The sequence below is a fragment of the Zootoca vivipara genome, chromosome 9 (genome assembly GCF_965207765.1).
Source record: "Zootoca vivipara chromosome 9, rZooViv2.hap1.1, whole genome shotgun sequence".
NCBI lineage: Eukaryota > Metazoa > Chordata > Lepidosauria > Squamata > Lacertidae > Zootoca > Zootoca vivipara.
The window spans coordinates 13609847-13622244 of NC_142592.1; the positions used below are offsets into that span (position 1 = coordinate 13609847).

The 12398-nt window shown below is 42.1% G+C and overlaps 1 protein-coding gene across 2 annotated transcripts in view; it reads right to left on the reverse strand.

Moving 5' to 3' along the window:
• The window catches only part of MAPK11 (mitogen-activated protein kinase 11), a 45752-nt gene that overhangs the window by 14943 nt on the left and 18411 nt on the right, over positions 1 to 12398 (reverse strand). For both annotated transcript variants that reach the window (XM_035127030.3, XM_035127031.3), the window contains exons 2-6: positions 6358 to 6487; positions 6075 to 6133; positions 4522 to 4633; positions 3802 to 3831; positions 3614 to 3661 (exon numbers count right to left, since the gene is read on the reverse strand). In XM_035127030.3, the coding sequence (XP_034982921.1) occupies positions 3614 to 3661; positions 3802 to 3831; positions 4522 to 4633; positions 6075 to 6133; positions 6358 to 6487 (379 nt within the window). The remainder of the gene's footprint in view (positions 1 to 3613; positions 3662 to 3801; positions 3832 to 4521; positions 4634 to 6074; positions 6134 to 6357; positions 6488 to 12398) is intronic.

Here is a 12398-nt window from a genome sequence, read left to right on the forward strand (position 1 = left end):
TCTTTGACTGTGAGGACAAAAATGCCACCAGGTAAAAACATCTGTTTTGTATGTCTTAAGTTATAGATGCAGAGGCCTGAATCATTGATTCTTTGACTCAGGGAATCTTTTGAGGATACTTGATCCAGAAGGCTAATCAGTAATGAATTCACTATGCCAGGCTTAATTCAGCTTTTTACCTGCCTCATTAAAATTTTCCATGAATATTAAGGGGATAATTCAGAAGCCATATGCTCTAACTTGGGCCTTGTGACTTAAGTGGGTCGTGACTTAGAGACCGATGTCTTTAAGGCAGTGCCTTGATGTAAATTTTTGTCATCCTAAATATCCTGCTGCCACACTGATTTACATTCACTGGAAAACTGTGTTGTCCAAGGGATAGGTATCACCCTAAGCATTTCAATGCATTGCAGCAGCAAGATCGGATCGTAAAGCCCTCCCTTATATTATAGCATTGTCCCATTGAGCCTTATGCTCAGTGAAGTTCATAATTCTCTGGACTGCTGTTGTGGAACTGGGATGAAAATAGAAGCATTTTCTATTAATTCAAAGCTTCTTGTAACTTTTTTAATTAAAAAACACAGTATTAAAAAATAACCCTTCCATGGAGAGATTGGGTCATACTTTCAAGAGCACTTGGATAATCTACAAAGTCAATTACCATTCCATTAGACTTCAACGTTCAGGAAGTGTACTCTGACTGAAAGGATTCGGAACATCTAAATACTTTGAAAAGTGCACCCCATAAACCAATTGATGCCAATTCAAATGTATTCAATAATAATAATAATAATAATAATAATAATAATAATAATAATAATAATAGTAGTAGTAATAAATTTATACCCCACCCATCTGGTTGGGTTTCCCCAGCCACTCTGGGCAGCTTCCAACAGAAAAAAAGAAATAAAATAATCTATTAAACATTAAAAGCCTCCCTAAACAGGGCTGCCTTCAGATGTCTTCTAAAAATCTGGTAGCTGTTTTTCTCTTTGACATCTGATGGGAGGGCATTCCACAGGGTGGGCGCCACCACCGAGAAGGCCCTCTGCCTGGTTCTCTGCAACTTGGCTTCTCGCAACGAGGGAACCGCCAGAAGGCCCTCAGTGCTGGACCTCAGTGTTCAGGCAGAATGATGGGTTTCTGCCCATTCAAGTAGGTTTCCGGCTGACGTCATGACTCATGATGGTTTGGGTAGGAGAAAGCCAGGATTTATGAGGTAAAACTCCTGGCAATGCTCCTAATGGGGTTCTGGGGAGTTCACTGCATCCCGCGGTGTCGCTTAAGCCCATATCTGCCAACTTGAAAGGTAGGTCGGGTGTGAGCTGGGAAGTATGTGCCTGCCATGGACGAACCTCCACCTCCAGCATGATTTGTGATCCTCACTAATTTGGAATATTGGCGTTAATTATGAGGCGGTCCTGAAACAGCGTATGATAAAGGGTTGCAATGCATCAGCTGCTGAAAGGACTGGGTTTGGATCTCTGAAGTTATTTGAGTGATTTTTAGGAAGCGTGAAAACCCTTACAACAGCCGGGAGAGAAGGGGGAGGACAAGACGCTGTCTGCTTTCATATGGTTTCTTTCCTTCTTGACCTCCTCTGCAAAATGAGTGAGCCGTGTGTAGTCGTAGCTATTTTCAAACCACAGAATTCAATAGGATTACTCCCAGTGCTGTTTTTCTAGAAAAAGAGGTGCCGGAACTCATAATGGATGACTCCTTTGTTCAATGGCACCCACCTGAGAGGTGCCAGAACTGAGTTCCGGCAAGTTCCGGCTGAAAAAAAGGCCTGGTTATGCTCATGTTTATAAACCACCTGAGGCACTGCACAGGGTTGAGCAGCAGGCACAATCCATTCCATTCACCACAAGATGGCCTTATACATATGTGTGCTCTGATTATTGGTGGAAAAATTGGGAGTTAAGTCACCTGCATGGTGAATGGAAGGTGTGTGCTCTACGATAGGACAAGGAGCAGAACATATGAAGACGGGTTTTTTGCGGGGGTGGGGTGGGTAGGCAACAACCATATAAAGATACACAGAGCTTACCTCACAAAGAAGAATAAGGGACACAGCAATACAACTACCGATTAGGTAAAAATTGGTCTGCGTCCCCAAAGCAGACCATCATGCTTTCATTTGCCTTCCCCATGAACTAATAATTTATTTTTTAGATAAAACAAATTTACATTTTACCAAAATAAAATAAAATAACCAAGCAAATGAAAAGACTCCATCCAGGAAGGCATTCCAAGTATGGCATCCCTTGCCTCATGCTCTGCACCCAATTCTGGTGGCTGTGAGCACCATTTCTCACGCTGCGTTGCAACAGTAGATGGAGTAATAACCACTCAAGGGGCATTTCCAGCTGCTGTTTTGAACACTCCATGAACAATGTTATGTTTGCATTTCTTCTTAAACAGGGCCGTCTTAAGCGCCCCTGGCGCCGTGGTGCGCCGGATCCCTCCGGCGCCCTCCTGCCCCGTTTCCCAGCGCGGTGGGCGGGTGGGCGCAGCGCGGCTGCCACAGGCACTGCTGTGCGGCGGGTGGGCAGGCACAGTGCGGTTGCCGTGGGCGCAGCTGCACGGAAGGCCGGCCGGCCAGCGGGCGAGCCGGCGCCGTGGTGCCCTGTGCCACCCAGCCTGACTGTAGGGCCAGCCCTGTTCTTAAAACTGATTGGCTTAGTGTGGAATAGAGCAAATTAAAAAAACCTACAATGAATGAATGAATGAATGAATGAATGAATGAATGAATAAATAAATAGAAGATGTCTTCTCTTGCTGTACAGAACAAAAAGTGGGATATAAATATAATTAACCAGGACTTCTCAACGTAGGGTATTTTAACTTGAAAAAAAATCAGAAATTGGAGCATCTACAGCAACACCAGTACAAACAATAAGGTCTTATAAACTGTCAAGTGAGACTCAGAGACGGCCCCACTCTGTTGGTGTGTCCATTACTATGTAACAGTTTAGCCTGTAATCCTAAATTCAAATTATTTGGGAGCAAAGCCCATTGAACAGGACTTATTTTGGAGCAGGATAAGGATTGCACTATAGTTAATACAGTGGTACCTCGGTTTAAGTACACAATTGGTTCCGGAAGTCTGTACTTAACCTGAAGCGTATTTAACCTGAAGCGAACTTTCCCATTGAAAGTAATGGAAACTGGATTAATCCGTTCCAGACAGGTCCGCCGAGTACTTAAACTGAAAGTACTCAAACCGAAGCGTACTTAAACCGAGGTGTGACTGTACACATCTTCCTTTTTAAAATGCTAGTTCCAAACTGCAAGTAGTTGCTTGATATCTGCAGCACCTACTATTTCATCTAGTTGTCCAGGGCCTGAAATGGAAGCAACACTTCTTGTGAGCAGTTACTGCAGAAACACTGCCCTAAAGGCCCAAAACTTCCATAGTTGCTCATTTATTCAGAGAGCTTCCTGATCAGTTTTAAATTGGCCAGGTTTTAAAAAAGCAAACCTGCATTTAGTTTTTTACTCGGTACCAGAACAACCATTAATGACAGATGCTGGCGTGACAACAGGCACCGCTCCTGTTTCAGTCTTGGTTCAAAACGTACCGAAACAATCAAAATAGCATGAATCCTACCCTTAATTCACAGTCTTCATTGACAGCTAAGTTACTAGGCTTCAGGTCCTGCATCGGAACAAAAAAAGTTAAGAGCATAAAAACAGGGCTGAAACGAATGAGGTAAAAAACAGTCTTGCAACTCTATCAGAGCAGCAAGCCCAACCAATGATGTGCTCCCAGTGCTTTATATCCCCAGTGCAACGTACCCGGTGAATGATTCCAGCCGAATGAATATACTGTTAAATAAAAAGAAAATAGGTGAGGTCAGACAACAAAGTCAAATGCAAGTGATTAATGATAGCTATTAGCTGTCATCCACTCAGACAGATTTTCTCTCTCTACAGAACAAAGAGATAAAGGTTAACCTGCATTTCCACCTATGTAGCAAGTGATGTAAGTAAGGAGAGAACGCACCAATAAGAAAGACTGCTGGTGTTTTGCAATTCAATCTGTAGTTTTTGCGAGTTTAAAAGGCCCTTCCAGACACACCGTTTGTAACATAATTTGCCTCTGACACCAGGGCCCCTCTACGATCATTTTCCCCATCGCTAAAGCAGCAAAACTTAAACATATGTGCCAATTATAGCGGAACTTACAAATCTCATTAATCCATGAATTACCGGTATGATTTCAGCACTATTGACATCTGTGTGGCACATTGAGCTCCAGTGTTTAACCAATTAAAACATTTTGATTAACTGGTTGATCAAATCAATTAACTAGGGGTTAAAATGTTGTTTTAAATACAAGCAGTTATGGAAAAACCTATGAGTGCTTACCCAACAAGTGTTGTCTGTTGGGCGAGGCTTTTGTAGAATACATACTAAGAACATTCAAATAACATGAGCAGCAGGCATTATCTTAAGAGATGTTTCATCCTGTGTTTCAGCTCAAGTACGTTTTTTTTCTCCCTCCATAGGTTTTACCTTAAGCCCTCGAAGTAACTGATATATAAGAAACTGTATATGGTCGTCTGTCAATTTCTGGCACTTCACAATGTTATTCAGGTCAGCACCCATTAAATTTGTGACAAGGTACCTGTAAATACAAAGCATTCAGATGACATCCAATTGTTTCTAAAGTCTTCTCCCCCCTTGTATCAGTGCTTTTCTGGTGAGGCTCTGCAATCAGTTCTTCCAGACACTAGTAAGAATGGGACTTCCATGCATTTTCCCCATTCCTCACAAAATTGAGGAATGGGGAAAATATGAAGTCTAGGTTGTCACAAACCATGGCTAAGAGAAACTGAACTCAGCGTAAGGTTTCTGGAATCGCAGGAGTGCGCCCAACTCTTCCTTCCTCTGACTCTTCCCAAGGGAGGAGCCAAAACTTTGGCTCCTACCAACAGAGTTCAGTGCAGGATTCATAGCTGTTAAGTTTCTCCTTTTTTATTTTTAAGGGAAATTCCCTTATGGTGAATAGGCTTTCTCACGAGAAAAGGGAAAACATGACAGCTATGGCAGGATTAAGCCAAGTATACTAAAGTTGAGCAACAAAGGCCAAGGAGGTTAAAGATACTGTGAGTACAGTAGCAATGGGGGAACATACCTCCCTAAAATAAACAAATAAATTTAAATAAATAAGCAAGCACTAGATGACGTCCAGGCAAGAGATCAATATCCTATGTTTATTCATTTAAAGCAGTTACTCTCCATGCTTTAGAGAAGGAGGCTCCCAGAGCTTCTTACAAAGATCAATAGTCTCTCTCTCCCCCCCCCCCGCCGCCCTCAGGCTTACAATCTAAAAGACACAACACAGAAAGAAAAAGACTGGGAGGGTGCTCAGGCGCCAGTTCTTAGTCACCATTGTTATGACACAGTAAATAGTTCTGTCTATATGGAGTATGGGAAGCTTGTTGCCCTGCAGATGGTGTTGAAAAACAACTGCCCTCCTCCCTGGCAACTGGCCACGCTGAATAGACTGGTGGGATTTGAAGTCCCAAGATCCAAAGGTTCCCCATTATTGTCCCATACAAAGCACGCATGAGCACGCACGCACGCACACACACACACACTGCAGGTACCGTACTTGCTGTATATTTTAAACAGCACCTTCCCCAGCCCTGGTTCCAATGAAGTGAAGAGCAGCTGCATCGGAGCAGCTGTGTTGCTCACCTGACCTCCCACAGGCCAGGTTCCTGAAGCATCCTAGGATGTAGAGAGGTGAGGTGATGGTGAGGTCGGCGCTGTGCAAATGCCCTGGCGGAAGCATCCCAACTGCACTGTGCTGACCTTGCTGCCACTTCGCCCTTCCCCTCTCCATCATCCTGTATACTGAAACACTCCGGCCGCAGGAAGGTTGGGCGAGCAACGCAGCCCCACAGCGCCAACACTGCCTGCTACTGCTCTCAGGGCCTATAGATGTCAGCGGAAGACAGGTGAGCACATGCTTTCTACAGAAATAAATAAGACTTAGGTATGCATAACTCGGGCGTTTATCTTAGCAACTCGCCAACAAGTTTAGGTCAAACTTTACTTACACTTCATTAAAATTTTCTATTGATGCCGCAGGTGTGAAAACATCTAGTAATCCTATAACCTGAAACAGAAGAAGAGGGGTTTTCATTTTATCTGGAGACACAGCTATCTCTACTTACCAGTTTCAAATCTAAAATGAAGGATAATGGCAGCCCAGCACAGGATAAGGTATGCCAAAACCTAATGAAGTCAGTTGTGTCTAACTGATGAACGTTATAATAAAACTAAATGATTTGATGAATTACAAGCTCATTATTCACAATTCGCACAGCCTGTTCCACTCACGTTTTCATGTTTCATGTGCTTCAGTAATCTAAGCTCCCGATAGGTTCTTCTGGCGTGAATAAGGGACTGGAAAGGTCTCGAAAGCTTCTTGACTGCCACCTTCTGCCTTGTTTTGGTATCATATGCTGAGCTGAAACAAAAGAAAAGAAAAGGAATTTTACTATATTTTATTTCATAAAATTTATACATCACTGGATTGTAAAAAAAAAAACCCAAACAAACCCTCAAAGTCGCTTGCAAAAGAGAGTAAAATCAAGAAAAAAATAACAACTCTACTTTAAAACATTCAAAAGATTAAAGTTGCCTCAATTTTCTAAGTACAGTGGTACCTCTGGTTGCGAACGGGATCCATTCCAGAGGCCCATTCACAACATGAAAATCCTGCAACCTGAAGCGCCGTAGCTGCACAGGTGCGCAACGCAACCTGGCGCTTGTGCACATGCGCAAAGCGCGATTTAGCGCTATTGTGCATACGCAAGTGGCAAAACCCGAAAGTAACCCTTTGCGGTACTTCCGGGTCACCGCGGGACACAACCTGAAAAAACATAACATTAAGCAAATGTAATTGTCCTCACCCACAATAATACAACCACCAGACTTAACATGGACACTGGTACCAGAGCCTGCAATAAACCCAGATGCCAACTTTGCTGCCACATACACCCAGACAACACCATTACTGGCCCCAACAACATCCAACATATCATCTCAGGACTATTTAATTGCTCATCCTCTAACATTGTGTATGCCATCAAATGCCAACAGTGCCCTTCAGCTCTCTATATTGGACAAACAGGCCAAACCCTATGCCAAAGGATAAATGGACATAAATCTGACATCAGGAATTACAAGACAGAGAAACCAGTAGGAGAACACTTCACTCTCCCAGGACATTCTATACAAGATCTCAAAGTAGATGTCTTACTACAAAAGAATTTCAGAAATAGACTGGAAAGAGAAGTTACTGAATTGCAACTTATCACCAAGCTTAAAACCATGGAGAGACCTGGTTTGAACAGAGAAGTTGGATTCTTATCTCATTATACATGACTAGTGTCATTGAGCCCGTTAAATAAATGGGCGCTAGAACATATGTTGTCAAACATTTGTAAAAACCCTCGCGCGTGGAACCGCGCACGCGCCTGTCGCTTAATGGCTCGCGTGGGAGGGCGGACGCACGTGCACGTTCCCTCCCCGAAGCCCCCTCACCGGCTTTTAACACACCCACCACAGCCAATCTGCCCCCACCCCCAACCCGCCCACCAGCGCCGCGGCTTCCCTCCTTCTCACCTCTCCTCAGCGGCAGTAGCAGCGCTGCCTGCGCCCATAGAGTCCTCCCTCCCACTCGGCAGCTGCCCCCCAGTACATTCCAGAGAGAGCAGGCGAGGCAGACAGGACCCTCCATCCAACACCGACCGACTAACCGGCCAGAGCAGACCGTCCTGTCCTGCTCCGCCACCGCCGCCAACGAACAACACACGACTCTCAAGCACTGAAGAACTGATTGACTGAACTGAGGGAGGGAGCCGAATGCCTCGTGTCTCTGCGCTCCAAGTCCCAACGGCTGCCCGTGGGGCACATGCGCAGTAGCGCAAGCCCACGGACACAGGGACTGGACACAGAGACACTTGGACTTTATTATATAGGATAAAGTGATCTTCAGCCATCTCACCCCTTGCTTTTTCACGCAAGACCATTTGCAGTCGTTTACAGTCGTCAACTATCAATCACCCATTTCCACCACCCTTCTGAGTGATACCCCTCCCCACCCTTTCTCTACATATAAGCGTCTGGGGACTTCTATTTCAGTGTATCTGAAGAAGTGTGCATGCACACAAAATCTCATACCAAAATAAAAAACTTAGTTGGTCTTTAAGGTGCTGCTGGAAGGAATTTTTTTATTTTGTTTTGACTACGTCAGACCAACACGGCTACCTACCTGTATTTTGAATGCCTTTTAATCGGCTGATGTTAAGGTAAATAAAGCAAGTGAACTGGGTCCTTGCTCCATTTTTTCATGTTTGTTATGGCATCACACCAAAATGATGGCCTGGCAAATCGACTCAGACCTGTACATCTCTACCCAGGTCTTACATCGGGTCAAGTAAAAACTGAGACAAGAATGCTGGGACAGAAACAGGGAACGACATTGCTAAATATAACCCTACTGACATCAACAGGGCACTTCTGTACTTCTAAAACAGAAAGCAGCAATAATAAACTTAACCAAATTGAGTAGCAGACTTCAACATCAGTAACCTCACCATACCAGAGGATAAAAACCCGGAAAAAGCAGCAACTATTGAGACAATAGCTTTGCAGATGCTGACAGGATCAACCTTAGAGAAACGAAACAGATAAAGAGATAGCTACCGGTAACAATTCTACTAAGGTCTGCTGAGCAGCTTACGGTTTCTCTTTCATTGACCGGACCCGAATATCTTGTTTGATGACTATATATTTCCAAAATAAGCAAATGTCATTTGTGGGGGGAAAGTTCTTACTTACTTATTTCTTTCATTATCTTAACATAGTGACCTTTTACAGAAAACTCTCCTCTCCTCAAATTAAGTATTCCTTGTGATGACACTACAAGCTTTATCCCTAGGCGATATCTGTGGCTCCCATCTGCCATGACAAACACCCAGAGAATTAGCATCATTAATTTGGTTTCCCAGGTCCCCAAATCAAGACTCCATAGGGAGCACCAAGAATTGGATTCCGGGCCCCTGGTGTATCGACAGGAGCCTCTATTAATTACGGAGTCTGCCACCCTGTCTAGGTGTATCGGGTGTTAATTATGCCTGCCAAACATTGGCAAGCTGCATGCAGTCTTCTCATGTGCATCGTTAATTAAAGCCAACCAGATTACAAGGCTATAAAAGGTTGCCTTAGGCGCCACTGACAATAAACAAACCTTCAATATAAATGCTCGAGGCTTTGATAGTGTAGGCCTTGATGATTCAAAACCTTAACGTTTTCTTGTCAACCCCCTTTCTCCTATCAGCAGCTAGCTGAACACCTCCTTTCCTTATGATGCAGATATTGCGTTTGCTGTAATGATTCCCACAACCACAGCCTTACCTACGCGAAAGACAAAGCCTAAATACCAAAGGTTTTTGTCCTACTGTGGTGGTGGACCAAAGGGCCACAATAAATAGGATAATGTGAACCGAACCCCTATAAATCCTTGAGTGTGCTTCTAATAGAGAAGTTATGGTAACCTGTTACTTTATGAAACTGATTATTTTTGCAAGTTGCCACTGTATTGGGGCAGAAGTACAGCTAATACAGTGGTACCTCACAAGACAAATGCCCTGCAAGACAAAATTTTCGCAAGACGAATGCATCTTGCAATCTGATGGTGACTCTGAAGACGAATTCGTTTTACGAAAAATTCGTCTTGCGAATCGTGGTTTCCCATAGGAATGCACTGAAATTTAATTATTGTGTTCCTATGGGCAAAAAATGAAATTTCAATGCATTCCTTATGGGAAACTGCGATTCGCAGGATGAATTTTTCGCAAAATGAATTGACTCACGGAACGAATTAAATTTGTCTTGCGAGGCACCACTGTATGTGAATCACAAAGATACTGCTCATAAGCTAGAACATAAGTTGATACATGCTGCAAATGGATACACGTAATACAGGTTCCCAACATGCATACTAAAACAATGTAACAGAAGTTAGTATTTTAACAGAGAGCACTGGGAATCGAAGCTGAATCAAAAGAAATTGCTAATGCTTATTGCGCATCTGTATTAAACATGAAAGGAGGTAATGATGTACATGATTGGTGAAAATTGAAATCCTTTGTTTGAAATGTTATAAATACCGACAGTTTTGCGAAACAATTTGACTGTAACCTATTGCCTAGCAATAAGCAACAATGGACTCCTAACTCCTCTTGTCTCTGAGGTTTATTGGCGTAAACTCAGAAGATAAGCCATTTTTGGCCTACAACACTATGTATCTAGCTGACTCTATCTTGCTGGACTATTGTGTGCACAGAATGCCTTCAAATTAAGGTTACCAGGCGTCGGATTTACAAATCAGTCCCCTGACAAAATCCATCTATTTAGTGGGAAGTTGAAAAGTGTCCCCGGATTCGTTGAAAAAAAATCTGGTAAACTTATGTGAACACAAAGTACAGCCACAGAAGCTGCACTGCTGCTCATAATCCAAGACAATGAAGAAATTTAGTGCGTGTTAAAAACTATCATCTTAGCACAGAACAGGAAACTCCTATCACACAGCTATATCACAGACTCTATGAAGTTCAGGCCTGTTGAATAAATGGGACTTACGGACAAATCGCCTTCTTAAAAATGTGGAATAAACCAATGTTTTGAAATCTGAATTCTTTTAAATTTCACTTTCCAAAACTTATGTTGATATAAAAAATAATAAGGCCCTGGGCAGGTGCTTTATAGTGCTGAATTTTAAGGATCAATGTCTTTTTTTCTTATGTACATATGCTGAACTGATCTACAGAATTTCTCATATTATTCAAGTTACCTGCTGTATCTTGTTCCTGAAAGGAAGTTTGGTTTGATCTCGGCTTCTGCAAAGCTTTTCTTGCTAATATCATTGTTTAGGTAACCTGATTTAAAATATTATTAAACCCGTATTTTCAAGGTTGTTTTAAGATCTATGCTGTAGCCCATTTGAGGCAATAAGGGGGCTAATGACTGCCATTCATTAATAATTCTCCAATTTGCTTCTGAATAAGTATGAAAGAGACACCAATTATTATTTATATTATTTGGAGAACATCATTGCTTTGCATACAATGGCCACAACTTGGATAACTTGCACTGTGCAAATTCTGTATTCTATACACATATTTGCAAATATTTATATTCACGTTTCATTCATCACTTTCATTTTATTGTCAGTTAGGTTCCTGTGATTTGTCACTTTGTTATTTGTATTTGGAGTCCCCTCCTCTGTGTTTTTGCATGGGAGAAACAAACGCGTTTGATCTAACTATGGGAAGTATGGAGCCAGCCATAGCAATTGCCTTTATGAACTATTGAAAGCAGGGAAGGAGGAGGCTTCATTCATTTCTATGGATCCCATCATACATGCATTGCCTTATGTTTGTTGGTGTAAACTCCCCTTCTTTAGAACAAATTGGCTCAAAATGCACCTAGATTTGTCCTTTTATATTGTTCTTGATGCACACTTACTTGGAAGCTGCCCTCTCTTCTTATCATGATTCACAAAAGACTGTCCATCACATGGTAAAGTCAAAAACACAAACGTTTGATGCATGTTCAGCACACAAGTTGAGCAAGCTTTTCAATGGCACCATACCACAAATGGTCACACCACAATTTTTGAATTTCCAAAGAGAGCTGCTCCACACACATGGTTGCACAACCACCATGTGGCATGATCTAAAATTGTCTCCATGCATAAGCCAGCTAATAAACATATGAGGTAAGAAAAAGATTGGTACAATACAGGAACATTTCCAATACTCCTCTATCTCTTCAATATTTCTTGTTTTGTAGAATTTCAAGGAAATGGGAATTATTATGAAGTAAATTTATATCCTGCCTAGTGATGTTAAATTCTCGAGAATATTCTCGATTAATGACCAGTTACTGGCACTAAATAAAAATATAGAAACGTCAACTGTTTAAATCAAGGCCACCTCGCATGCTGTTACACATAATTGTATAGGCCTAGGTACTTTAAGTGTATAAAGCATTAGAGCTACTTTCGGGGGGGGGGCGAACCACACTGTATGGCCAATGGCATAGAACTGCTAAGAATACGGTCACACCAAAATAGAAAAAAGGCTATTACATATAGTTGAAATACATACGAATTCAAATGTTCATCAAATTAAATGAATAGCATTTTTTAAATTTTTTTAAAAAGTTTTCTATAGCCCACATTTCAGAACTGCCAATGGTGAATGACACAATGCCCAGTAATGTAACTGGATTAAAAAAATCATTATTCATTACTTACACTGGCAATATCACAGCCTGACTTATTATTTACTAGATTTTTTAAAACGTGG